The sequence below is a fragment of the Pediculus humanus genome, genomic scaffold, assembly GCF_000006295.1.
Source record: "Pediculus humanus corporis 1103172108318 genomic scaffold, whole genome shotgun sequence".
Taxonomy (NCBI): Eukaryota; Metazoa; Arthropoda; class Insecta; order Psocodea; family Pediculidae; genus Pediculus; species Pediculus humanus.
The window spans coordinates 1807-28280 of NW_002987887.1; the positions used below are offsets into that span (position 1 = coordinate 1807).

Below are 26474 nucleotides of genomic sequence, written 5' to 3' on the forward strand. Positions count from 1 at the left end.
GTAAATTTCTACAAAAACAAAAACTAAAAAGAAAATTTTCTCATATTTTTTTTATAAGCTTCAAATAATAATAATAATTTTTTTTTTTACTTAATCGATACCTATAATTTATTATTATTATTATTATTATTAATTTTCAAATTCTATCAATTTTTCCTTTTATTCATTCATCGTGACATTGTGGTTGTTGTTGTTGTTGTTGTTATATCACCGTACTCGTAAACTTCTACTCTCTTCTTCTCACTTTCCGAACACGCGATTAATGAAAAAGAAAAAATGATTCCAACAGCATCAGCAACTTAAAATAATGATAGAAAAAAAAAAAAAAAAAAAAAAGTATCATGCTTCGAGAAAACCGACTCGATATATCGAAAAACGAAGCAAAAGGGGCTCGCGATTATACAATCGAAAATAATAATTTTTTTGCGTGCGTGTGTTTTTTATTCAACGTAAATCTGGATTATCGTCGACTTGTTTTTTGATACGCAAAAGTATTGTTGTGTACCATTGATCCAATCTCGATATGGAATCGTAATCTTTTACAGCTTCCGTAAATGCATCAACATTTTGCTCTTCCATGTGTTCTATTAAAACCTGATTGATTGAATGAATGAATGAAAACAAAAAATTTTTTTTTTAAGTAACCATCATCATTGTAGAGAATCTAACAAAAGAAATAAATTTTCAAAAAAAAAACCTTTAATAGCTTGTACTCTCTCGAATCTTGAAATGCTGGATATAACTGACAGTAACGTTCCATTGCGTGTTGAGCATTAAGAACATCAACGCACAAATGACATAAAGCTGCTCTGAAAAAATATTCTTTCGCTGAATATTTGAGAAGAGAATTTTCTAATGATGATGATGCTACCTAAAATTAAAACGATAAATTATCATTTCGAATTTAAAATTTTTTCGTTTTTGTTTTTGTCGTCATGATCCAAAACCTGACCTGCTCGTAGATTTTAATGGCTTTATCATAATTTTCAAGTTGAGCTGCATATTGTGCAACTTTAAGCATGCATTTGTTAGCCGAAGAATTACTTTCTTCTCCTTTGAAATAATCAGCAGCTTGTTCATAATGTTGTACAGCTCTTTCCAAGTCGGCAGCCTCGGTTTCATAAACTTCTGCAATTGTTTGATGATGTTTAGCTGCCATAGTGAATCTTCCCATATCCGTATATATTTCTATAGCTTTCAATAAGCAATTGACAGATTCTGGTAAACAATAATAAGAAATTTTTTAATATATATATATATCATTAATTGATATTGATATATAAATTAATAATTACCATTTGGATCTGATTTTTTATAACAATTTGCAGCATCGACATAATTGGTTGCAGCATCATGACGACTTCCAGCTTTCGCATGCAAACTGGCTGCTTCACAAAATGCACTCCCTGCTTGTCCCCATTTTTTTGCCATTTTAAACATATTTGCTGCTCTCGTGTAACATTCTACAGCTTCTTCAACTTTGGAAGATCCCCTAAAAAAAAAAAAAAAAAAATTAGGATCCAGCATAACCAAAAAATATTAAAATTGATAAAATGGGACTTGATGTTTACAAATAGGCAGTAAATATTTACTCCATGCATGTTTCAGGCTAAAATTTTTTTAAAAAAAAAAACAATAAAATTTTTAACATTTGTCGATTTATTTATTTAGTCTTGCAAAAAATGATATGATTTATTTATTTTGTTGTTGTTGTTTAAAATTTTGCAATGAGTATATAATATAATAAATTAATTTGCAAATATGCATAACTGTAGTAGTGACTCACCCAAATAACGAACCAAAGAATCCTTTTGAAGAAGTTAACTTTTTTTCAGCTTCAGCAATTAGCTGAAGAGCTTTTTGCTCGTTATCTGCCATATTTTTTATTTAAATAAACACATATGTACTAATTTAAAAGAATACTAAATTTTTTCTTTTTATGTCTAGTCACTTTATTGTTATCGACGAATTAATTCTTTACTTGTCCGCTATACAAGTAAAAGCAGCACTTTCTCCAAATGGTCTGCTATCTGTCAAAATGGCGTAAATGTGACACGTCAAGTACGTTTTGTTTCTAGCATGTACCGGTCAAAATGTCTAAAGAAGATTTTTCAAAAATTTATGATAAAACAAGGGAGTTATGCTTTGACAAAAATGAATTTCTCAAGGTTTTAAATTTTAATTAATGTTAAATTTGTTTAAAATTAAAATAACACACTTACACACAACACACTTGATGCATTACATATATTATTTATTTTTAATTTGGTGTTCTTCTTTATAAATTTTTTTCAGGAATCATTTTCGGTAGATTCCTTCCTTAGGGAACATAGAAATAAAGCGAGTTTGGAGGTGATGAGAGATGATTTAGGTTTTCATCTTAAATCATTGAGATTGTCTATGATAGAATTAATAAATAAAGATTATGAAGATTTTGTTAACTTATCAAAAGATTTAATTGGTTTGGATGACAAAATTCAAAAATTACAAACACCCTTGGAGCAAATCAAAAGTGAAGTTTTGGTATAGGTTTTTAAAATTCTTAACCTTTTTTTTTTTTTTATTCTCAATGCTTTTGGTAAAAAAAAAACATTGGCAAATTGTTTTATCGTTTTTTATTTTAGGCAGTTAAAAATGATTTCGAAGAAGCAATTTCTGGTTTTGATAATTGCTTTGCTCAACATAAAGAACTAATACATAAAAAAAAAAGTTTAATACATGTTTCTCAAGTAATGAGAAGTGTTAAAAAACTAAACAATATATTTAATAATAATAATAATAATAATAATAATTTAAATCAAAATGATTTTACATTAAATTTAATAGAAAGGGCGACAATGGAATATAATCAATTACAGTTTTCAGTATCAAAGTGTAATAATGATTTACTTACCAATCAAAAACAAGAAGCAGAAAATATAAGAAAACAATTAATGACCATATTAAGCAATAAATTTATAGAATGTTTAAAAAAAAAAAATATTAACGAATTACTCAAGTGTTTGAGAATATATGGGAGTTTGGATAAAACGACAGAGTTAGAAGAATTGGTTAAACAAGAAGTCATAGCTCCTAGATTATCAACCATTATCACAGAACAAAAACTACAAAAAGAACCTGAAGGAATAGATGAAATATTTAATGAAGTGATACATTTTATTGATAGAGAATTAGGAGACTTGATACAATTAACAACGTGTAAAAATAATTCTCCCACAGTGAAGGGTTATAATTTTATGTTGAGAAGTTTTTGGCCTGAATTAGAAAAAAAATTAAATTTACCTTTTATGTTTGCATTAGGAGACCCTAAATTATTTCATTCTAGATATACAAAATTAATAAATCTATTGAAAAATTTAGAATCGTATTGCGGAAATGAATCTGATGTATTAGTTTTCAAACGAAATGAAAAATATCAGTGTTTTTTACAAAAGTTTAATTTACCTGTTTATTTTAAAATCAGGTAAAAAGAATTTCAAACTTTAATAACAATTTCAAATTTGTATTTAACACTAACATCGATTGATTGATTTAAAAAAATAAAAAAATAATCGTTACAGATTTCAAGAAATAGCGGGTCAATTAGAAAAACATTTAGATGATGTAAATAATGATGTATTATTTAAAATGAAAACTAAAATGGAGGAAAATGATGTATATAATTTAAAAATATCAAATGTTATTATGGAACAGATAAAAAAATGTTGGGAAAATGATGTTTACCTACCCGAAATATCTCATTTGTTTTGGAAATTGAGTTTACAAATCACATCGAGATATTCAATTTGGTTATGGGATATCATGTGTAAAGTGAGTATATGAGATTTTGTATGTAAATCCCCACCCCCACCACCACCACCACCATGACCGCCATCTTTGTTTCTTGTTTTAAAAAATGTTTCAGGAATCGGAAAATATAAATAATCGTAAATTAGAATTATTAAATGTCGTCAATATTGGAAATGTCGTCGCGAATACGGAAAGTTTTCAAACACAATCAAGACTGGATTTTCTCGTGTGCCTTTATAGCGATACAAGTAAATTAATTGAAGAAATTGAGATTTTTCTAGAAGGTTGCAAGGGGAAAATTCCCAATCGTCACTTGGTAGAGGAAGAATTGAGTACGAGTTTAAAAGAATCGTTGACTTTGGTCGAAGGTGTCGTGCCCAAGATGGCCGACAGCATCGTTAAAGTAATCGTGACGGAAAGTTCGGTTCATTTTCGACAAGTGAGTCAAATACCCAGATTGTTCAGGAGAACGAATCGTAAAAGTTCGACGGAACCCTGCGAATACGTCGGACAAGTTTTAAATTATCCTAAAAAATTTTACGAACGTAAAAGACATTTAGTGACGGACGAAAGGATAGAAACGTGGTTGAGTCAGGTATTTAACGATTTGACGCAACAATATTTCACGGCCGTGAACGAAGTTTTAACGAACGCGCAAAAAACGGAGGAAAGCCTGAGAAAATTGAAGAGAAAAAGGGAGAACTTATCGAGTAAGAACAACAGCGGAGATGAAGAAATACGACAGCAACTCGTTATTGACGTTCACAGTTATTCGGACGGTTTAAAAGAATTTAATTTACCGTTAAATAATGTTAATATGTTAAAAGAACTTGTGAATCTCGTCGAATCGGCGAGAGATAAATCAGAAAAGCAATAAATATATATTCATAAAATTTTAAACTCTATGTTTTTTTGAAGAACCTAATGACGTCACATCAAAGTATTATTATTAATAAACACAAAAAAAAAAAAAAAAAAATAAAATTAAATCAAAATGGCTTGAAAAATGATTAATTGATAGAGTAATTTATTTTTTTTTGAAAAATCATTTTCAAAGTACAAACAAAAATTCGAAAGCATTTTTAAATTACCAAAAAAACTATTAAAAAAAAAAAAAAAATGTCCATATTTTTTTCTTAATGAATTCAATAATAAATAAAAAATAAATGATTCACTCATGATCGACAATACTTTCACAGTCAAAAAAATTGTTGTACTTCTTTCGTATCATTTTTGCAGTACATGGAAATCATTCAAAATGGCCGCAGCAGGACGAATAAATCAATTATTGAATGGTTATAAATAATTACATGAGTTTGCAAAATATATTTATACATTAAAAAATTTATAAAACTTGTCACGATAAGTGAACTGCCTTTTTATAATAATATTTATTATTATTATTATTATTGCATTTGTTTGAAACTTCTTTTATCGTCTCACACTGCGAATTCTTCTTTGTCAAAATTTAATTATTTACAATAAATATTTAAATGAATTTAATCATTGTCATCGATATCTTCTTTTAATATTTGTTCCTGTAATCTTTTCCTTTCTTCTGCTTGTCTCATTTTTCTAATAACCAAACTTTCATAATCTCTTTCATTGATGAGTGAATCATTTACAAATTTACCACTGTTTTTTGTCTGTCTCATGTTTTTATCAAGCCATTTTAATTTTAATGGATTATTCATAAAACCCAATTCTATCTTCATTGCTAATTCCTAGCATAAAATTATACAAAATGAGATAAAAAAATTAATTAATTTCTCATACTAATAAATGTTGTTAATATTAAGTTTAAATATAAAAATATATAATATAAATTACTTACAGCTGCTCGTTTTTCTTTGAATTCGATTAGTCCCTGACCTTTTTTCTTGGTTGAAACAACCACTGCTACTACATCGCCATATTTTTTAAAAATTCTATTTAATACATCTTCATTGTAACCTCCATTTTCCCCATCATTTTTTTCCCCTTTCCATTCAATTATAATTTTATACCGACTTCCATCCTCCGTCAAATTATTTACATCAGATCCTAACTCTCGACTAATTTCTTCTTGTAATAATTTTATTTCTTCTTGAACTAATTTTGCTCCCTCTTTTTGAAGTCTCGCTATTTCATCTTTTAATTTTTCTTCTTCTGTTTTCTGTTTTTTTATCTTTGCAAAATGAGCTGTTTCTCTTGCTTCTAAATCTTCTTTAAATTTTTTCCTTTTTTCATCTAAATGCTGATGCCTTATTCTAGCAGCTTCTTTTGCCTCGAGTAATTTATTATAAGCAGCTCTAGCTGATTCGTCTAATAGGATTTCTAAGGCATCGGTTAATTGTACAAATAATTCTGCTGCTTTTGGATTGTCTGGATTTTTATCTGGATGACATTTTAATGCCTTCTTACGATAAGCAGTTCGAATCTATAAAAGAAAAAAAAAAAAAATACAAAATTTCAAATTAAATATTTTTCAAGTAAACAATAATTTTTAACACGGAAAAAACTTATTTAATGTTTACTTACTTCATTTAAACTCGCGTTTATCGTTAGGCCAAACAATTCGTATAAATCAACTCCATCTAAATTTGTTTTACCCATTTTGAAATATTAAATTATGAATTTGTAAATAAATTGAACTACGACATTTGAACGTGGAACTAGACATAACCTGTAGCCATTGACATATTTATCGTTATTAAACAACTTGGGGTATTTAAAATATGCCTTTACCGGCAGAATTAGCCGTACGGTTATCTAAAAGAGGAATTTTAACTCCACAAACTCCGAGTTACGAAAATTCCACACAAGAAGAGGTAATAGCCGAAGATTATGACGACAAAAAAGGGTCTAATACGGTGAAAAACCATCTCGAAGAGGAATCAGTTCAATATACACAGGAAGAAATTCAGTATAAAATTAAAGGATATCCTGGTTGCCCGAACAAATACAATATTTATCATGAATGCACGGCGTACTGTAAGGAAAAATACGGAAATGGAAAACTTACACCTGACCCCAAGTACCTGTATTTGAAAAATAAAATGCTCCTTAAATATCCATTACCAGAAGGCTGGCAAGAAGTTTATGATCCTGGAACTGGAAGGCATTATTATTGGGATTATAAAAGCGATGCAGTCAGTTGGCTTCCTCCAGGTCATCCGAAACACGTTCCATCTGAACCCGCTGCTGTAGCAAGGGAAGAAGTGAGACTTGCAGAAACAGATGATGAGAGTGAAAGTGAAGAAAATAGCGATGAAGAAAGTGGAGCAACTGATAGGGATAAAAAACAAGTTAGAATTGAAAGACACAGAGCTAGAGGGAGATCTAAAGTCAAAGAAAATGATCTTGATCCAATGGATCCAGCTTCTTATTCTGACATACCTAGAGGGAAATGGTCTTCTGGATTATTGGTAAGTCGGGCTTAAAAGTTTCCGTTTTAAATTTTTTTTAATTATAAATAAATTTTAATTTTACCATTTAGTCAGATACCAAAACAGGAGTTGATTCAACTGTTGCTGGGCCTCTTTATCAACAAAGACCATATCCTAGTCCAGGGGATATACTTAGAAAAAATAAAGGCAAGCATTCACAAAAATTGACCACAGTTTCCTTTCCAGAATTGCCCCCCTCATAAGAGTACAATAGTTATTTATGTATATTATTTAAAAACTGTAAAATAATAAATATTATTTAAGACAACAATACAAGTATCATCATAAAACATGAGTTTTCAAAGTTATGCTCTCAACTTTGTAATTTTTCCATTGTAAATTATTGTTTTGCATTATTATATAATATTATAAAAATAAATAAACTAAAAACTTAACTTTTTTTTTTTTTTTTTTTTCAAATTAAAGTTATTGATTTTATTTCGGCTTTTATAAAAATTTCAATATTTATATTAATTAAGATAATTTAAATACCAAAATTATTTAAGTGTTTTTCATTACTCCCACAGTTACAGTACAAAACACATCAAGTTGTAGTTCAAAGCAATGAATTTGATAAAAATATAAATATTTAAAACCTTCCACTTCTTTTTCTACCGGAATATTTTGAATCGAAGCAAGTTTTTCGTCCTTGTTGTCTTCGTCTTTCTTTTTTTTGTAAAATCCATTCAACGCTTCTTTTGGGACACTTACCTTTCATTTTTTGAAATTTTTCCCTGTAAGAATTTTTTTTTAAAAAAAAGGATAAATAACACAGGAATCATTTAAATTGACATCTTACCTTTTATTCGTATAATCTATTTCATTGGTGTTTTCTTCTCCGAGTCCTTTGGGCAATTCGACTGCACCCCCCGTCATTAAAACTAAAAAAAATTTTTTAGCTTTTGTACTATTGGGAAAATCAACGACGACACCTCCGAAAAAACCAGCTTTCATCGCTTGAGCTGTTATTAATTCTATTTGCATACTGTTCTCCGGATAAAACTGTAATACTACTCTAGCAGTTCGACTCTGAAAAAAAAAAAAGAAATTTTTTTAAAATATTTCTATTTCAACATTTTTTTTTTTTAAAAATGACTTTGCTATTATTATTTTACCATGGCTGAAAACAAAGTACTGAAGAATTTGTACAATCTTTTTGTCGGTTTGTGTGTGGCTTTATCGGCATTACATAACCATTGAAGTGCACTAATACTTATGGCTCCATCAAATGATCCGGCTCTAAATGGAATTCCTTCACCTAAATCGCTTAAAATTACATCGCCTTCAATTTCTCTTTCTTTGGCTATATCTTGAGAAAAAAATAAAATAAAATAATGTTAATACTAATAAACGTGAAATTTTTCAAAATTTCAATTAAAATAATGATTTTAAATTTAAAAAATTTACCAACTTAGCATAGCTTGAGAAATATCTAATCCGACCCATGTATGACCCTGTTCTTCCAAAACGCTGCCACTTAAACCAGAACCACATCCCAAATCTAATAAAAAACAAGGTCTGTCTGGAAGAGCAAGTAATTCAATTGCTCTTTCTGACATGGAAACTTGTATATTTATCATTCTGGAACTAATATACAAACAGGATATAATGGATTACCAATACGACTACAAATTTATTATTATTAAAGGATTACTTACTTTTCCGTGTACTTCCTAGCTTCAACATCGTTATAAAACTAAAATAATAAGAAAAATTACTGTTATTATCATTTATGATTATTTAATTGCTTTATAAAACTGCTGGTGACAAGCAAATAAAACATAATTTATATTATTACAATATCAGCAATACAAAATAAAAATCATAGAAATATTATTTAAAATAACAAATTGTACTAAAGTACATTGGAAAAAATTAATTTACTAATTAAATGAATAATAAAAGAAAGTTTGACAAGTCTGAAAATAATATTTTTCATCGAAAATAATTAATTAATTGAAAATTAACATAACCTAATCAGGTCAAAATGAAGAAAAAAAAAAAAAAAATTTAATAATTTGTGTATTTACTTACAACTTCTGGAGGTGCTTGATGTTCCGGTCTTTTTGTGCTCATATTTTTACTGCAAAAAAAAAAAAAAATATTAAAATTATAAAAAATTATTAAATCAAAATAAAAAACTTAGAAAAATGTGTGTGTGTGTGTTATTGTTCAAACTTTTAAAACACATGAAACCTGAGCATGGAATAATAAAAATAACACAATGGACTGTTTAAAAGTCCTTCATCAAAGCAAAAATTTTATTATTTTAAATAAAGATCATGATTTAATTATCAATAGTGATGATGAGTCAAGAGTATAACTTAATATTAGAAAATTATGTAGTAAATTTAATGGAAAAAAAAAGAAAATGAAAAAAAAAAAAAAAAAAAAAATTTTTTTTTTTTTTTTCAGGCTTCCGTTCATAAACAATTAGTTAAAACTTTTCCATATTTAATAAATAAAAATCTTCGATTCGGTTTTTATTTTCCTCACCGATTAGATTATTCGACAAGTGGAGTTATGTGTGTGGCTTTATCAAAAAAATCATGTGCCGCTGCTAGTATTGCATTTCAAGAAAAAACAACTAAAAAATATTATTTAGCTTTATTAAGGGGTCATGTATCTAAAAGAGAAATAGAATTGAATGCACCTATAGGAGAAACAATCAAAAAGGGATTAAAAGTAAGTAAATTTATTTCATTTTATCGACATTTGAAACTATTAAGTCATCATATTTTTTCTTTTTCTTGTAAGATTATGTCGAGTGAAGTAAAAGGTGCCTTGCCAGCATGTTCAAGACTTTTAGTTCTAGAAAGGGGTATATATGATTCATACCCTGCTACCAAAGTATTGCTTAGACCCTTAACTGGAAGACGTCATCAGCTTCGAGTTCATTGTAATATTATCGGTCACACAATTATAGGAGATTATACATACAGTCAAAAAAAAGATGTATCTCCTCCTAGAATGTTTTTACACTCTATAAGACTAATTATTCCAAACAGTATTGAATTGTTAGATGTTTCAACAGAGGATCCATTTACAGAAATTAACACACCTGGATGGATGGTAGTAGAAAAAATTCAAAGATTAAATGAAGAAGCTATGGAAGTTTTAGCAAAGGATTAATATTATTTTAGAAACAATTACTTATATTTGTCATGATTACAAAAAAAAAAAATTGAAAAACACTGAAAATTGTTTTCTAAAAAAAAAAAACAAGCAATGCAGAATTTTTAAAGAACTTTGTATATGTGTTAGGTATGCACCTGATAGTACCGATGATCCATATAAAATGGATTGAATTTCCACTCGAGATAATTAATTAATTTAATGAAATATAATCAATTTAATTAAAAATAAAATTCCTCACACAGATTGGAATATGAAATGAATTCTTATATAATAATATTGTAAAATGATTATGAGGATCATAGCACAGTAAAAACATGTGGAAGGTAACAAAAATTCAAATTAGCACTAATTTTTTCTGTATATTTTTTTTGTAAGTTAGAAAAAGTGTTTATTATTTTATTATAAATTGTTTCAGTAGTTTTGCTTTCGACAACCAAAGCATTAGAACAAGTTTTAGGAATAAGATTAGAGTTATGGAAAATGTACATCTCGACAGAATATTAAAATCTAAGCCTAACTCGTTTTCAAAAACTCATAAATCTCAAAAATTTGTAATAAAAAATCTTAAAATTATGCTTTTACTGACTTAATGTCTGTTTCCCACTATAAAACATTTTTTTTTAAACTCCTTACTATCTACTCTACCCCCCCTCCCCCCAACAACATCGACAACATAAAACGACAATCAAATCGTGAATAGAATATTGTAAATTTTATTTTATTTTCTGATCGTATTTCAGATGCACGCCAGTACCTGAAAAACATAATAATATAATATATTAGTATAAATAAATAATTTAAAACCTTTAATTATACTTATTAATATAAAATTTATAAGCGTAAGAAAATAAAATAAATCGACAAACAAGAAAAAAAAAAAAAAGAAATTAATATTTCATTTATTAAAAAAAGTAATAAAAGTGAAACATATCTAATTTCATACCATTATTATACAATTATTATTAACATTATATTTCTATATTCATATACATATATATATTTCTTTTTACACAAATAAATCATATTCTTATATTATAGGAGTACAAAAAAAAAAAGAAAGACACAGTATTAATATCGATCTGAAATAATAAATTAGTCATTCATTGCTTGGTAAAATTATTTAATATGTCACTCTAAGATTTTTTTCTTTCATTAAAAATTCTTCGACTACTTCGAGAGCTATCTTTACAACAGCAGGATCGGACCTGCTACACAAAACTGACAACAATGCTGGAATTGCAAGTTTCATTGTAACTTTTAATAGATTACATAATTCTCTTTTTTCTTCCTCTTTAAGATTCATTAAAACTTTTCCTAATGTTAAAAATTCATCTGATAAAACGGAAGCAACGCCTCCACCTATTGCTCCACCTAAAATTTTTAATATACAAAAAAAAATATTTTAAAAAAAATATCTGTTGTGTTTGTTTATATGAAAAAAAAAAAAAAACAAATACTAACCTAACATCAATCCTGATTTACCCAAGAGTAATCCTCCCAATGCGGCTCCAATTCCAGATATGGCTAAACCTTTAAATGTTTCTCGAACCATAACTCTTACATTTTTATTTTCACCAATAATTGCCAAACATTCTATTATCTTTTCAACATCTCTTGAACTGGAAAAAAAAATCAAAAAAAATTATTTACAATTAATAAAATTCAAAAAAAAAATTTTTTTTTTAAATTACTAATTAATTCTTATAATTTATACATGATAAAATATTAAACCTCTTCAATAATAATAATAATAATAAAAGTAATGAAAAATACTTACGCTACCAAAGACATTGTATAATAATAAATAAAAATTTTTTTTTTTTTAAATAAAAAATTAAAACAGTTAAGTCTTGCAAGTTTGTCTATACAAATATTTAAAAAAAAAAAAAAAAAACAAAAAATTTTTAATTGTGTTATTATTTCATCAGAGACTATTTTAGTTATGAAACAAATCAAGAAATAAAATTTACAAAGACTGAACTAATCCAACTTCGATCCATATTTAATTTATTATCTCTATGGAAAATTATTCCTTATCAACTGTATAAAACAAATTTGTTTTCATTTTTTTTTTTTTTAAATTTAAATTTAATTTAATTTGAAATTATTATTGATTTCAATAAGTAACTATATTTTAAAGAAATGATGTCGTTATACATTATACAAACTATAAAAAGTGAATATAATATTAAATAAATAATATGTTTTGAAATTATAAAGGTTAATTTTATTAAATGCATATGAAATCATTTTATTGTCTTCAAAAATCTGTTCATTTGTTTTTTTTATTCTTTAAAAACGATATTTGATGAAGAGTTTTAATCATAAAATACTCACACAAACATTTTTCTCATTTTTTTAAAATTAAAAATTTTGTTTTAAAATCGAATGTTCTCATTATAATATGTTGTAATAAAAAAAAATCATGAATATTTCTTTAAGACTGTATCAATCATCATTCATTTTATCCTGTTGTCGACTCGCAATAAATTATATTAAATAAAAAATAGAATAATTAATATTTCATTTATTAAAAAAAAGTTATAAAAAAAAAAAAATACATATCTAATATCATAACCATTTCCATAAAATTATTATTAACATTTAAATATTCTAGAAGTACAAAAACAAAAGGCACAGTAGTAATATCAGTTTGAAATATTAAATTAGTCATTCATTGCTTAGTTAAATTACTTAATATGTCACTTTAAGATTTTTTTCTTTCATTAAAAATTCTTCGACTACTTCGAGAGCTATCTTTACAACAGTAGGATCGGACGCGCTACACAAAACTGACAACAATGCGGGAATTTTAATGTTTATTGCGACTAATAAAAGATCACATAATTTTTTCTTCTCTTCCTCTTTAAGGTCCATTAAAACTTCTCCTAATGTTAAAAATTCTTTTGCAAAATGTGAAGCAATGCCTCCACCTATTGCTCCGCCTAAAATTTTTTAATATACATAATTTTATTAAAAAATATCCAAGTCAAGTTAGTTTATGTGATAAAAATAAAAAAAAAAAAATTTAATGACCTATAAAGAATCCAATTCCGCCTAAGAGTAAACCTCCCAAACCTGCTCCAATTCCAGTAATGATTCCACCTTTAACTGATTCCAAAACTGTAACTCTTACATTTTTATTTCTACCAATAATTGTCAAACATTTTATTATCTCTGTAACATCACTCGAACTGAAAAAAAAAAAAAAAAATTAAAAAATTAAACCTCTTGAATAATATTAATAATAATAATAATAATAATAAAACTAATGAAAAATACTTACGATATATGACGCATTGTATAATAAAGAAAATTTTTTTTAAAAAGACATTAAAACAAACTTCATTCGAAGTTTTACAAGTTTATCTATGCTAATGTTTTTTTAAAAACAAAAGAAATTTAAAAAAAAAAAAAAAAAACTTAATTCCATTATTACATTAAAGACTATTTTAGTATCAAAAACCAAAACAAAACAATAAGTAAAAATTTTTTATCTCTATGGAACCGAAAATAAAACAAAACAATAAGTAAAAATTTTTTATCTCTATGGAATCGAAAAAAAAAACAAAACAATAAGTAAAAAGTTTTTATCTCTATGGAATAAAAATAAGAAAACTTTTCAAAATTAATTTGTTGGTATTAATTTAAGACTAACCATTTCCGGTTTAAATATTCAAAATATTATTATTATTATTATTATTATTTATATTTTTAATGTCAATTTTACATTTATTTTGACATTTTAATTATATATTTATTTATTTTAATTTTGTTATATTATTCGTCATTTCTTTACTTTAATCTTTATTTATTTTACTTAATAAAATTTATCATTATCATATATAATAATAACAAATAATATTTTTATTTATTAATTATTATTATTATTATTTTTTCTTATTTGGTTGTAATTATTTTTAAATTTTGGTGATTTTATTTTTATATTTAATTCGATTCGAAATTATTATTTAAATTAAAATGATGTTTGATGAAGAGTTTTAATCATGAAAATTCCCACACAAACATTTCAATTTAAAAATGGTTTTGAAAAATTAAAAATCGAATGATAGTACTTGAATGATGAAGGATTATTCTACATGCTCAACTTCTGAAAGACCATTTTGCTGCAATATAAATGGTTGTTTAAAAGTATGTATTAATCCATGTCGATTTATTTATTAACTTTTAAATAATAATAATAATAGTCTGTATGAGAACTCATATTACTATCATGTTTTTTTTTTTTTAATTAAAATATTTAGAGATTTACAAATGAAGATCATTTGATGGTACACAAAAAAAGACATGATATAATTCTTAATCTTGGATTGGGAACAAAAGATAGTTCAACATTTGGAGATGAAACTCCGACTCCTACACAATTTATAAAAAACTGTGAAGAAGTCGGTTTATTTCAAGATCTCCAAAATGTTAATTTATTCGAAGAAACATTTAAAAATGCAGTCGAAGCTGTCAAAGCTGGACAACCCATTTCCCTGGTAAAGAATTTTTATTTATGATGTCAATGATATGAATTATTGTTTACAATATTATTCCATAAATAAAATAATGTCGAATTTTTTTTTTTTTCAAAGGAAAAATCAATGGAAACAAATCATTCAGATGATACTTTACACACGCCAAATATTTTCCCCAATATCACAGATATAATTCAATGTAATTCAAATGTCAAATCTGAAAGTATTTTAAATAAGAAAGATTTAAATGAAAAATTTGAAGCTAAATATAACCGCCATGTTCCTCCGGGAATTATCGAGCATGACAGTTGTATCGAATCGGAAAACATTCCATCGTGTAAAATTGATATAAATAAATCATCAGAATTATTTAAAAAATCAAAATTTGAAAATGTCAATGACATAAAATTTAATTTGAATGGTTTTGTTTGTAATAATCAGGATACAAATTCATTAGACAGTGTTGTGTTCGAAAATGGCGATGCAATTTTAAAAAGTCAAATTCTTCAGTTTGTAACACCTGAAAACCATTCAAATTCTGGTAATGATGTGGTTTTTATAAATAATTCAAATAATTTATATTCAAATTTATCAATGATGCCATCAGAGGATTATAAAACTAGTACTAGTTTAAATGAAAATAAAATCGATAAGGGCTTACAAAAAAAAATTCCAATATCGAAATGTCCATCATGGAAAAAATTATCGACAAATTCTCTCACAAGTCAATTTTCTAAATTTTCCGAAAATGCTTTAAAACTCATGTCTAAGTTGGAAAATTCTAAAACTGAAAATGATAATAATAATAGTTTAATATTAACAACAAATTTGAAAAAGAAAAAAAAAAGAAAAAATAATAACAATAATAATAATAATAATAATAATAATAATAGATTTTCATCGAAAGAAACTAGAACTGAATTTTTGGCAAGATGTAGGTAAGTTTCGAATACATACTTTTCAAAAAAAAATAATTTTTAATAATTATCATCAGTTTGTAATTTCGATTTGATTTTTTTTTTTTTTTTGTCTACTCTTTCCTCCCTTCATCTCACAGGGCTGCTTCTTATAGATGTAGAGAAAAGAAAAAAATGTACATATTATATTTAGAAAAAGTCAATAGAGAACTCACAGCTTCGAACAACAATTTAAATTTGATAAATAATTCATTATATAAACATTTATACGACATGTACAAAGAATTATTCAAACATAAAAATTGTAGCGCACACGATGAAAACACGGAAAAATCATTATCGAAAATGTTTAACATTTTCAAACAAGAACCACTTACCGATAAGGGAAAAAAAACAATTGTGGGAATAAAAAAACCGTTAGAAAAACCGAAAACTCCTCCGAAAATATACAAATCGGATAATTTATCAAGTGAGACGCGTTTGATGCCCGAGAACAATAACGTATGTGTATACATGAAAGAATTTGAAAATACGTTAACGTTAGACGCGGCGGAAGTGACGTTAAATGATAAAATGGAGGAAACGGAAATACCGTTAAACGAATTTACAAAACCCAACATAATAGTTAGATTTAATAGCGTGGGTAACGAGGATCATTTATCATCGGATTTTTATCCGGATTTTTTATTCGAACGACGATTTTTCGAGGCAAATAGAGAAGACGTACGTAAAATTTTTTCGGAACACAGTTACATATTGAAAAAACCAATGTTTGACGATGATGGATTCGTCAAGTGTAAATCATTAAATGATAATATAAGAAAACAAAGTAGCACGGATGATTTTGAAATAGGTTTGATATCTAAAAATAAAAACGATTTAAATAAAATCAATACGAACGGTTTAAATGGTAAATCATTGGTAAAACAAAGAACACCGCCGCCTTTGATTTTATTAAAACCGTTTAAAAAAAGATCGTTACAAAATAATAATAATAATAAAAACATTGAAAAAACATTATGATTCATCATTTCCTTTCTTTTAAATGAACATCACAAATTTTTTCATTAATCGTAAATAACTATGATTAAAGCTCTCTTATATTATAAATAAAAAAAACTTTAATTATAATAAATGATTTCAAATTTTATATAAAATGTTATTTAAAAAAAAAGTAAAGGAAAAAAAGATGAAGGAAAAAAAAATTATATGAATAACGATACATTCCCTTTAGTCTTTGATTAATTAAAAAAAAAAAAAAAAAACTTATTTAGTTAATAAAATAATTAATTAATTAATTGTTATTATAATAAAATTTTTTTATTCCTTTTATAAAAAATTATAAAAAAGTTTTAAAAAAAAATTTGTGATGCATTTTTAATAATAAATGTTTATACATTTTTTTTTTTCTCCCTTATTTGTATATTATTCGATTATAAATTTTATTATAGATATTATTATTATAACTAATTGTTTCTTTGGAATAAGAAAAACCCTGACTCGATTGCCTATTATTATTTATTTATTATTGTATACTTTTTTTTTTTTTTTAAAAATCTGTAAATCGAAAACAATTTTCAACAATTTTTCTCCTTTACGAGTACAAAAACCGAAAAAAAAAAAGGCACAGTAGTAATATCAGTTTGAAATATTAAATTAGTCATTCATTGCTTAGTAAAATTACTTAATATGTCACTCTAAGATTTTTTTCTTTCATTAAAAATTCTTTAGCAACTTCGAGAGCAACCTTTTCAACAGCAGGATCGGTCCTGCTATGCAAAACTGACAGCAATGCGGGAATTGCAAGTTCCATTGTAACTTTTAAAAGATTACATAATTCTCTTTTTTCTTCCTCTTTAAGATTCTTTAAAACTGTTCCTAATGGTAAATAATTCTCTGCTAAACATGTAGCCATGCCTCCACCTAATGCTCCACCTAAAATTTAAATATACATTTTATTAAAAATATCTGTCAAGTTGATTTATATGAAAAAAAAAAAAAACATATAGTAACCAAGAAGAAATCCTTTTCCACCCATGAATAATCCTCCCAAAGCAGCTCCAATTCCAGATAATAATGCACCTTTAAGTGTTTCTTGGACCATAACTTTTACATTTTTTTCTTCACTAATAATTGCCAAACATTCTATTATCTTTTCAACATCTCTTGGACTGGAGAAAAAAAAAATAATAATAATAAATTTTTTTTAAATTACTAATTTTTTCTTATAGTTTATACATAATAAAAGTAAAAAGTAATGAAAAATACTTACGATACAAAAGCCATTGTATAATAATTAATAAAAATTTTTTTTAAACGAAAAATTAAAACGAAATAAGACAAAGTCCTGCAAGTTTTCTGTTTGTACCAATATTTTATATTTTAAAGAAGAAAATATTCACGTACACGCCGCAGTTGAATAATATTTACAAAAAAAAAAAAATCTTTTTTTTAAAATATTAATTGTTTAATTACTTTAAAAACTATTATAGTGTCGGAAAAAAAAAATAAAAATAATTAAAATTATTACAACTATTCTAAACCATCTACAATTTATATTTGATAATCATCTCTATGGAAAAAAAAAAAAAAGATAAACGTTTCAAAATTAATGTTGGTAGCATTTATTATGTTGGTACCATTTTCGGTTTAAATATTCATCATAATATTCACTTTGTGTCGATTCAAATTTTCAACTTGATAAATTTGTATGTCGGAATGGAATCGAATTATTTATTATTATTTATTTTCAATGCTTTAAATTTTTTTTTTATTAATTTTAAAGATCCGTAATTTAAACAGTTAATGGTTGTTTTTAAAAAAATGATTTTAAAAGAAATAAGTCTCAATTTTTATATGTTTATTCCTTTTAATTATGAAAAAAAAAAAAATATTGTGATGTATATTTTAAAAAATTTTAATTATTATCTCATTCATGATAATTTTCTTTTCCTTTCTTTTTAATTTTAATAAATAATAATAATAATAATTCTTTGACTATATTTTGTTATTTTTTTTTTTAAAATGTAAAATTAATTTGTTTTATATATATATATGGGAAAGAAACTCTTTTCACGCTTTTTAAACTTTATTTTTCGAGGTTTTTTTTTTTTTTTTTTTTTCCTCAAATAAAAATATATATGTGTAAACAAAATTAAAAATAAATTATATTAAATATTATTTTAAAAAAAAAAATTTATTTTCATTTAAATTTCCATCAAACCATCAGAATTTGTGAGCACTTGTCTGTTGGCTTTTGTACCTTTAGGTACGCAAAAATTAGAACCGACAACGCAACTTTTTAAATCGCAATTGGATTCGATTATGCTATTGTTAGCAATAACGCAATTTTCTAAAACGCACCTGAAAAACAAATGTCAATTAAATTTATATATGTATATACCTGAGATTCAATCAAATATGAGAAAAAAAAAACCTAAAAAGAAAAACAAATGATTGTTTATGTTGTCTTACCCTTCTTGAATCTCGACATTTTTAAATAAAATGCAACGTGATATTCTAGTTTTAGGATTTATGACGCACCCTTCACCGATGATTGAATTTTTTATCGATGTTTTTTCTTTAATTTTACAATTGTTACAAACAAATGAATTTGAATCAATTTGATTTGATTCGATTGTTGCTGATGGATGTATTTTCATACCCAATATATCTTTTCCTATTCTATCTTCCGAATCAGTGCACTTTTAAAAATGCAAATCAAAAATCAAAAATAAATAAATCATTTTTTATTTAATATAATTAAAAATTACATGATAAAACTTACCAGCCAGTTAGCTTGACATAAAGCAGGCAACGAATTAATTCGAATTCCAAAATCATTTTCTTGACAGAAAACTGCATAACACCTTACAACATCTCCATGGTATGCTTTTTTCAAATCTCCATCGTGATCATTGTAAGCAGTCATTTCCATGATGTTCTCTTCCAATTTGGTTTCTTTTAAATATTCGGACAATGTTTTTCGAACTTCATCGTTTACAACCGAACCCTCATCATTTCCAACATTTTTTCTTACATGTTGTTTACTAACAATATGTGGTATGAATTCTCCCTTGAAAGTTCCATATGACCTGAAAATTCAAATTAGGTTAATAAAAAAAATAAATTCAATTTAAAATCTAAAATTATCATGCAATTGACAAAAATTCAAATACTTTTCTACTGCTAAATATTTAGCCAATTTATAAGACAATAAATAAATATGACCATCTGTAAGATCTGTTCTTAAATTAAATCTGGGATGTCTTTTTAATATGTAAGTACTTATAGAAACATTTTCTTCGAAATCGCTAGCAGATGCGAGAAACATTAATCTTTTCGTATCTAAATCAATTCCGACAATGTCTTTTTCTGAAAAAAAAAAAAAAAAAAAAAAAATTATTTAAACAAATGTTTAATGTTCAATAAGAAAAAAAAAACAAAAAAAATGAAAAAAAACTTACCTGCTTTATATTTTAATTTAATTCCTGGTATTTCAAACGGCTGTGACTGCAATGGTAAAAAAAACATGGCTGCAAAAGAAGCAGCATGTTGTCTGTAAGTTGTTAAAAGTTTATTAATGTTTGCATTTGTAAATAAATCACAGGTAACTATAAGAATATCTTTTTTTATTTTATCTTGATTAATTAAATATCTTAGAGAATCGGCTGTTCCCCAATCTTCGCTATCAGAAGGAAGTGGTACCAATTCATAATTTATTTCAGTTTTATGAGAAAGAAGCGATTGATTGATTTCATTCAGTTCATTTTCCAAAACAACAATGAACACATCTGTAACAAGCGATATATAAAATTATTTTAATTTTAATTCATGCTTAAAAAGAAAAACAAAAAAAAATTATATTGCATACCTTGAACACCGACTCTTTTTATAACATCAATTGTGTGGCAAATTATAGGTTTGCTACCGACAGGTAAAAGACATTTTGGTATACCTGAAGTTAAATCAGTCATTCTTGATCCTCTACCAGCTGCAAGAATAACTGCTTGAAATTCATGATAACCCATGATTAATAACGTAAATTATTAACAACCTTAAAAAAAAAGAAAAAAAACCCCGTTCAAATTTATAAAATTTTCATTTCAATCAAAACAATTTTAATAAAAAATTAAATAACTTAAAAATTATTGTACTTACCGTTAGAAAATAAAAAATTATATATTTATTAACAAATAGTATATTTAAAAAATACTTTTTAAAAATTCATTTAAACTTTTGTTTAAAAAAAAAAAAAAAAAAAATTTATACGTTAATAAAAAATAACATATGAGTAATTTTTTTAATGTGAGTTAAAAATTGTTTCGTTAACAGGTTATGTGATAAGTATCAACTCTAACATTAGTGTGATATAAAACCGCTAGGAGGCGCTGAAAGCGGGAAAAACGCGTTCAGAAATTCTTCAAAAAAAAAATGTTTTTTTTTTAAAAATTTTCTACTTTCTTTTAATTAAAAAAAACTATTAATTAAATTTCAATAAATTGATAAATTTAAATGAAAATATTAAAAGGAGTTTGGAAAATTTTTAAAAAACTTCCTTTTTTTAACTAAGTAATACTGTTAGGACGTGCTATATTTGTGTTTTATTTTATTTTTTTTAAAAATTGTTTTAAAACAATATCGAACAGGTTAGAACAAATTTCAAATCGGTTAAATCAAATAAAAATCTGTCAAATACATTTATTATTTTATTATTTTAAAAAGGAAAAGGTTAAAAGGTTTTAACAAAATGAATACATCTTATGAAAAATTAATTGAAGATTCTTCATTGGACGATTTTGAAATATGTTATCACGATGATGAATTGAATAATGAACCTACAACTTCACAACAAAAAAAAAAAAGTGGTAAGAAAAATGTTCACATATATAAATATTTTTTTTTTTTTTTTTTGGAAAAATAATCAAAAAGAAAAAAGTTATAATTATTTTAAAATTAAATGTTTATACATTTCATTAATTTTTTTAGGATTTGATAAACTCAGCTCAGGAATGACAACACTTTTACTAAGTCTTTGCACAATTTCAGAAGAACAAGGTTTAGTTGTAAGTGTACCTGTAAAAACAGTTGTAACGACAATTGTAGTTGCAACTACAGGGATTATTGTTGGAGGTATACCAGGTTTAGCTGTTGGTAAGATACTTGAATTAAAAATTTCAACATGAACCAAATAATAATAATAATGATTTTAAATGAATGATTCATTCCATTTTATGATTATTCATTTTAATGGTACATATGACATAATAAAAAATGGCTAAGTTTTATAAAGATGAATAATGGGATGATGTCCCAGTTAAGTTAATGTAAATTTCACTTTTGTTCAGAATTATGATTTTTTTCAGGTATCATTGCCGGAGCAATTTTATCATCATACGGTTCATCGAAAAAGCAACATCGTTGTAAAACAATTGAAAATCAATCGACGAATCAAAGTAAAAATTTAAAACTTCGAGAAATATTTAATAAAATGACAATGGACCAGAAAAAAGCATTAATCAAAGAATTAATTGATTGTTTCAAACAGAAAAATATTAAAATATTAATAACGGAATTATTTAAAAGTCAAGAAGTTAGAAAAATAGCCATTAACATATTAAGTGATTTTTTAATGCAAAGAATGGGACTTCATTTATCAAAAAAATTATAATTTATTTTTATTTAAATCATTTTAATTAATATACAGCTGGACTGTATGAGTTTAACTTTTTTTTTTTTTTAAATTATTATTTATTTTGAATTTATGTTTTTATTTGAATCTATGGATGATATTTAAATTTTTTTTTTTTAAAAATAAAAATTTGGGTCGCAAATGATTTTATTGTTATTACGTTATTTTATATGTAAAGGTTTAGAAAATTCAAGGTCATAATCGATCACGATATTTCTTAATAATTCTGTTCTAATTTTTTTTTTTTTTTTTTTTTTTGCTCTTTTGTTAAATAAAATAAAAAATTTTAAACTTTTTTTATTGTGTTTTTATAATAAATAATTTTAATCAGTTTTTTTCCTTATATCTCTCTCTCTCAAAAAAAAAAAATCATTATAATTTATTTTGAAGGAAATTTTCAATTTTTTTTTTTTTTCAATACATCATACAACGAAGGTAATAATAGGTATGTGATAGGTACAGATACTAATGGAAGTAATAAATCAGAGTAATAAATATGTATTTGAAAAAAAAAGAAAGTAATTACTTACCTTTTCATTCACGATTTGAATTATGTGATACAGAAAATGTTATTAATGACCTTCCAGACCATATAGTTGAATTTGTACAATTTAACATAAGTGCCATTTTAAAAGGTCACGAATGCAAACAATAATACATAATTTTTTAAAGTCTCCTTTAAAATATTAAGCATTTTTAAACAATAAATGAAAAAATGAATTTGTTTTAAATCACATTAAACCAACACCTATTTAAAAATTAATAAATTAGTTAAGAAATTTTTTATTTGAAATCGAATCAATACAAATCCTATTACGATTTTATAATTACAACTCACCGATTACGCTGAATAATTCTTTTAAACACTTATTTGGATTTAATTAGCAATTACACGAAAAAAAAATTTAGTATTGTCATTGTGATAGTCAGCCATTACGGTAAATTCACGATGACGTAATTAAAAAAAAAAGCGGTAACGGTTTTTTAAACGAAATTTGGCAACAGTTTTTAAAAATTTACGTATAAGCAAATCGATAAAACTCATAGAGTAATAAAAAAAGGAAAGATTAAGCGGGATTTCTGTGAAACTGGCGGAATGTTCTCGAATGGCGGTATGGGAATGTTCTAGAAAGAAGAAAAGAAGTTGTTAAAATTTTCGTTTGAAAAAAAAGTGAAATTTAATCTCACGTTTTATATAAATGATAAAAAAGGTAAGAGTTTGCATATTAGCTTTTTTAAAAACGAAACGAAAACAAATTTACGGAATCATTTTACATAAATTTTTTTTAGTTTCTTTAATCTGTTTGAGGAAACCATCTTGCCTGAGGCTTTTACGCTTGCATCTTTATTTCATTTGACTTAAAACTGGTTCGTATATCAATATTTCATAATATATTTGATGTTTTCATTATTACTTCTAAACATTCAACGATAAAATTACGATTATAGTGTTTTTTTTTTCTTAAATAAACTGTTTTAAATTACATAAAAAATAATAATGATAATTATAGTACTTCACGTCCGTAAGTTATACATACATTCATGTGTATAATATTACTATTAAAAAATTTATGAGATTTTATTTCATTTTTATAAATGATGAGGAAGAAATTTTAAAAAAAAAGAAATGACGTAATCGACTTCATTATTGTTCTCAACAAAAAGTAAATGGGGAAAACGTTTTAAAGTCAATTAAATGAATTTGGGTTAAATTTATATATAAATAGGTAATATTACATGGTTGTATGATATACAAGTTGTTTCAGATTAATAAAAAAAAGTAATTTAAAACTTTACCGCCCACAAGAAAAAAAATTTTTAAAGTGTTTAAAATATCACAAGTTTTCTCAAATGCAGGTATCAAATTACTACAGTGACCAAGATAAAACTTAATGAATTGTAAATTTTTACTCTTAAGGAATTAACAAAAAAGAAGGCCCCACTAGGTAGTGTTATGAGAAGTATGTATTTATTATTAATAAAAGATAAAATTATACAATTAATAGAGTTATATATTTATATAAATAATTAAATTACCTTAACGTTTTTTGTAGATGAGATGGTGATGAGGAAGTGCTTCTTCTGGTTTGACTTTTGGTACATATGGGTTTTTCGTTGGATCCAAATTCAGGCTGTAATTCAAAAATATATAATATTGATAAAGGTAAATAATTCCATGATAAAAAAATAAATTTTCATTCTTTTTCTTAATTGATAATTTATATTGAACAAACCTGTAGAAATGTGGAGCTTCTTGACAGTTAACATTATACCACCAATCACAAGCAAATTCTTTTTGATTGAAAATGGTACCGTTTGTACAAAGGAAAGATGCACCTTGATGTCCTTCTCTTCCATCGTGACAAACGTGATAAGCCTGAGAAAAAACATTTTTTTTTTTAAAAAAAATTTATGTTGGATAAAATATCCAAAAAAAAAAATTTTTACCTGACATCCAGTTTCTACATTAGCATACATTCCTGGAACTGCTGGTACACTTCTGCAATCAAAATTGGTATGAGGAACTGAATGATAAACAGGATAATCAACTCCTGGCACTCCAGGTATTTTACTAAAATCCTGTTGTTCTTCTTTTTCTTTTAAACGAAGTGGTCTTTGATGCGCGTAGGTTACATATTGTGGTTGCTGTGGTGCAGTGTAGTAAACATCATCCTGTGAAACACAATAAACACAATTTTTAATTACAATTTTTCATATGTACACTAATACAATTAAATATTTCAGATAACAACAGCATAACTGTGTAACAACAGCAAACTCTCTCACCTTTACAATAATCGATCCGGTGGGACCGAAACATGATAAAATAAATAAAACGGTTAAGACTATGAGTTGTGACTCCATTGTTAGCCGATACGAATCTGAAAAAATTTACGAATGCTAAAATAAAAATCTTTGCACAGCATCCCCTCTTAATTTTATTTAATAATCAGGTACTTACATACAAGGTCTTACATTTTTACTGAACCAATTTTTTTTTTTTTAAATTTAAAACATTGAAAAAATTTTCATTTATAAAAAATTAAGCTTATTAAAAAGCTTAAAAAAATTTATACAAAAGTATAAATCCCCCTTTCGCCCCCCACAAAATAATAATAATAATTTTTATATTTTTTCCTTCAGATTGCTTTAAATGAAACTTAATAATATTAAGTTTACATGGGAATCATGCACATGTAATTATTATTATTATCATGATGTGAAGTTTCTCTCATTGTATTACATTTAATAAATATAAATAAATAAAAGGAAAATGAATAATTTGAAATGGAGGAGAAGAAGGATGGTAAAATGAACAAAAAAAAGGTAAAAAATTATAATTCTTAGTATCATTTAATATTAATAATAATAATAATGATAAAACGACCGAGCGAAAATTTGTATTCGCAGTTTTTTTTTTTGGATCGTTCGAGAAATAAAAAAAAAAAATTAATTCGCCGAGTCCTTATCCCCCCCCCCAGGGTAAAATACTTTCACTCGAAAATGGTGTTCGAGTTTATTCTGGGTGAAGGTCTTTAAATCATTTGTACCTTTGATCGTTGTTATACATATATGTATGTTCACGTTAATTTAAAGTAACGTTATTTATTTATTTTTTTATGTAATTATTATTATTTCGACTTTTACTTTATTAATTAACCGTAGAATCTTATTTAATTATTCATTACTTTTCGTTAACGTACATACAATCGACAATTTTTTTTTTTTTTTCGTTATTTGTTTAAAAACGTTTATTATTATTATTATAATTATAATTATTATTATTATTATTATTATTGTTATTATTATTAATATCGTTAAATGTTTAAGGAAGACATTTTTTTTTTTAACTTTTCTTTCTTTTTTTTTCGTTTAGTTTAGTTTAGTTTAGTTTAGGGAAAGGTGTGGTCTTTGTAACATTACTAATGACATAAGTCATTAACTTTTTTGGTACCTTATTATTTATTACCTTGCCATTTCTATCCGAAAATTTAATAAATGTTATGAGAATATTTTTTTAAACGATCGT

General features: G+C 25.3%; 12 protein-coding genes across 12 annotated transcripts; 5 read left to right on the plus strand and 7 right to left on the minus strand.

Annotated features, from left to right (window-relative positions):
• Positions 1-444: 444 nt before the first annotated feature.
• Positions 445-1878, minus strand: Phum_PHUM600830 (Soluble NSF attachment protein, putative; the record flags this gene model as incomplete). Its single annotated transcript, XM_002432727.1, has 5 exons — positions 445-594; positions 698-871; positions 953-1218; positions 1296-1492; positions 1787-1878. 5 exons carry the CDS (start codon positions 1876-1878, stop codon positions 445-447), a joined length of 879 nt encoding a protein of 292 aa, XP_002432772.1.
• Positions 1879-2093: 215 nt separating this feature from the next.
• Positions 2094-4666, plus strand: Phum_PHUM600840 (Conserved oligomeric golgi complex component, putative; the record flags this gene model as incomplete). The annotated part of the gene is made up of 6 exons (XM_002432728.1): positions 2094-2168; positions 2296-2523; positions 2625-3463; positions 3561-3615; positions 3646-3810; positions 3905-4666. The coding sequence occupies 6 exons, from the start codon at positions 2094-2096 to the stop codon at positions 4664-4666; spliced, it is 2124 nt and encodes a 707-aa protein (XP_002432773.1).
• A 622-nt stretch (positions 4667-5288) lies between these two features.
• Phum_PHUM600850 (uncharacterized protein) lies at positions 5289-6384 on the minus strand (the record flags this gene model as incomplete). Its single annotated transcript, XM_002432729.1, has 3 exons — positions 5289-5513; positions 5624-6208; positions 6310-6384. 3 exons carry the CDS (start codon positions 6382-6384, stop codon positions 5289-5291), a joined length of 885 nt encoding a protein of 294 aa, XP_002432774.1.
• Positions 6385-6506: 122 nt separating this feature from the next.
• On the plus strand, positions 6507-7420 carry Phum_PHUM600860 (Polyglutamine-binding protein, putative; the record flags this gene model as incomplete). The annotated part of the gene is made up of 2 exons (XM_002432730.1): positions 6507-7196; positions 7268-7420. 2 exons carry the CDS (start codon positions 6507-6509, stop codon positions 7418-7420), a joined length of 843 nt encoding a protein of 280 aa, XP_002432775.1.
• A 79-nt stretch (positions 7421-7499) lies between these two features.
• Phum_PHUM600870 (uncharacterized protein) lies at positions 7500-9293 on the minus strand (the record flags this gene model as incomplete). The annotated part of the gene is made up of 7 exons (XM_002432731.1): positions 7500-7534; positions 7833-7951; positions 8017-8246; positions 8333-8526; positions 8629-8804; positions 8876-8913; positions 9252-9293. The coding sequence occupies 7 exons, from the start codon at positions 9291-9293 to the stop codon at positions 7500-7502; spliced, it is 834 nt and encodes a 277-aa protein (XP_002432776.1).
• A 230-nt stretch (positions 9294-9523) lies between these two features.
• Phum_PHUM600880 (Ribosomal large subunit pseudouridine synthase A, putative) lies at positions 9524-10349 on the plus strand (the record flags this gene model as incomplete). Its single annotated transcript, XM_002432732.1, has 3 exons — positions 9524-9562; positions 9633-9902; positions 9975-10349. The coding sequence occupies 3 exons, from the start codon at positions 9524-9526 to the stop codon at positions 10347-10349; spliced, it is 684 nt and encodes a 227-aa protein (XP_002432777.1).
• Positions 10350-11475: 1126 nt separating this feature from the next.
• On the minus strand, positions 11476-12146 carry Phum_PHUM600890 (uncharacterized protein; the record flags this gene model as incomplete). The annotated part of the gene is made up of 3 exons (XM_002432733.1): positions 11476-11714; positions 11817-11974; positions 12133-12146. 3 exons carry the CDS (start codon positions 12144-12146, stop codon positions 11476-11478), a joined length of 411 nt encoding a protein of 136 aa, XP_002432778.1.
• Positions 12147-13049: 903 nt separating this feature from the next.
• On the minus strand, positions 13050-13655 carry Phum_PHUM600900 (uncharacterized protein; the record flags this gene model as incomplete). Its single annotated transcript, XM_002432734.1, has 3 exons — positions 13050-13288; positions 13425-13501; positions 13642-13655. 3 exons carry the CDS (start codon positions 13653-13655, stop codon positions 13050-13052), a joined length of 330 nt encoding a protein of 109 aa, XP_002432779.1.
• Positions 13656-14644: 989 nt separating this feature from the next.
• Phum_PHUM600910 (uncharacterized protein) lies at positions 14645-16776 on the plus strand (the record flags this gene model as incomplete). Its single annotated transcript, XM_002432735.1, has 4 exons — positions 14645-14857; positions 14954-15606; positions 15730-15774; positions 15894-16776. 4 exons carry the CDS (start codon positions 14645-14647, stop codon positions 16774-16776), a joined length of 1794 nt encoding a protein of 597 aa, XP_002432780.1.
• Positions 16777-17437: 661 nt separating this feature from the next.
• Phum_PHUM600920 (eIF2B-gamma protein, putative) lies at positions 17438-20783 on the minus strand (the record flags this gene model as incomplete). The annotated part of the gene is made up of 8 exons (XM_002432736.1): positions 17438-17676; positions 17767-17916; positions 18977-19116; positions 19228-19437; positions 19527-19847; positions 19932-20127; positions 20220-20546; positions 20627-20783. The coding sequence occupies 8 exons, from the start codon at positions 20781-20783 to the stop codon at positions 17438-17440; spliced, it is 1740 nt and encodes a 579-aa protein (XP_002432781.1).
• Positions 20784-21502: 719 nt separating this feature from the next.
• Positions 21503-23099, plus strand: Phum_PHUM600930 (uncharacterized protein; the record flags this gene model as incomplete). The annotated part of the gene is made up of 4 exons (XM_002432737.1): positions 21503-21620; positions 21763-21906; positions 22119-22373; positions 22960-23099. The coding sequence occupies 4 exons, from the start codon at positions 21503-21505 to the stop codon at positions 23097-23099; spliced, it is 657 nt and encodes a 218-aa protein (XP_002432782.1).
• A 1383-nt stretch (positions 23100-24482) lies between these two features.
• Positions 24483-25309, minus strand: Phum_PHUM600940 (uncharacterized protein; the record flags this gene model as incomplete). The annotated part of the gene is made up of 4 exons (XM_002432738.1): positions 24483-24576; positions 24679-24821; positions 24893-25117; positions 25232-25309. The coding sequence occupies 4 exons, from the start codon at positions 25307-25309 to the stop codon at positions 24483-24485; spliced, it is 540 nt and encodes a 179-aa protein (XP_002432783.1).
• Between the last annotated feature and the right edge of the window lie 1165 nt (positions 25310-26474).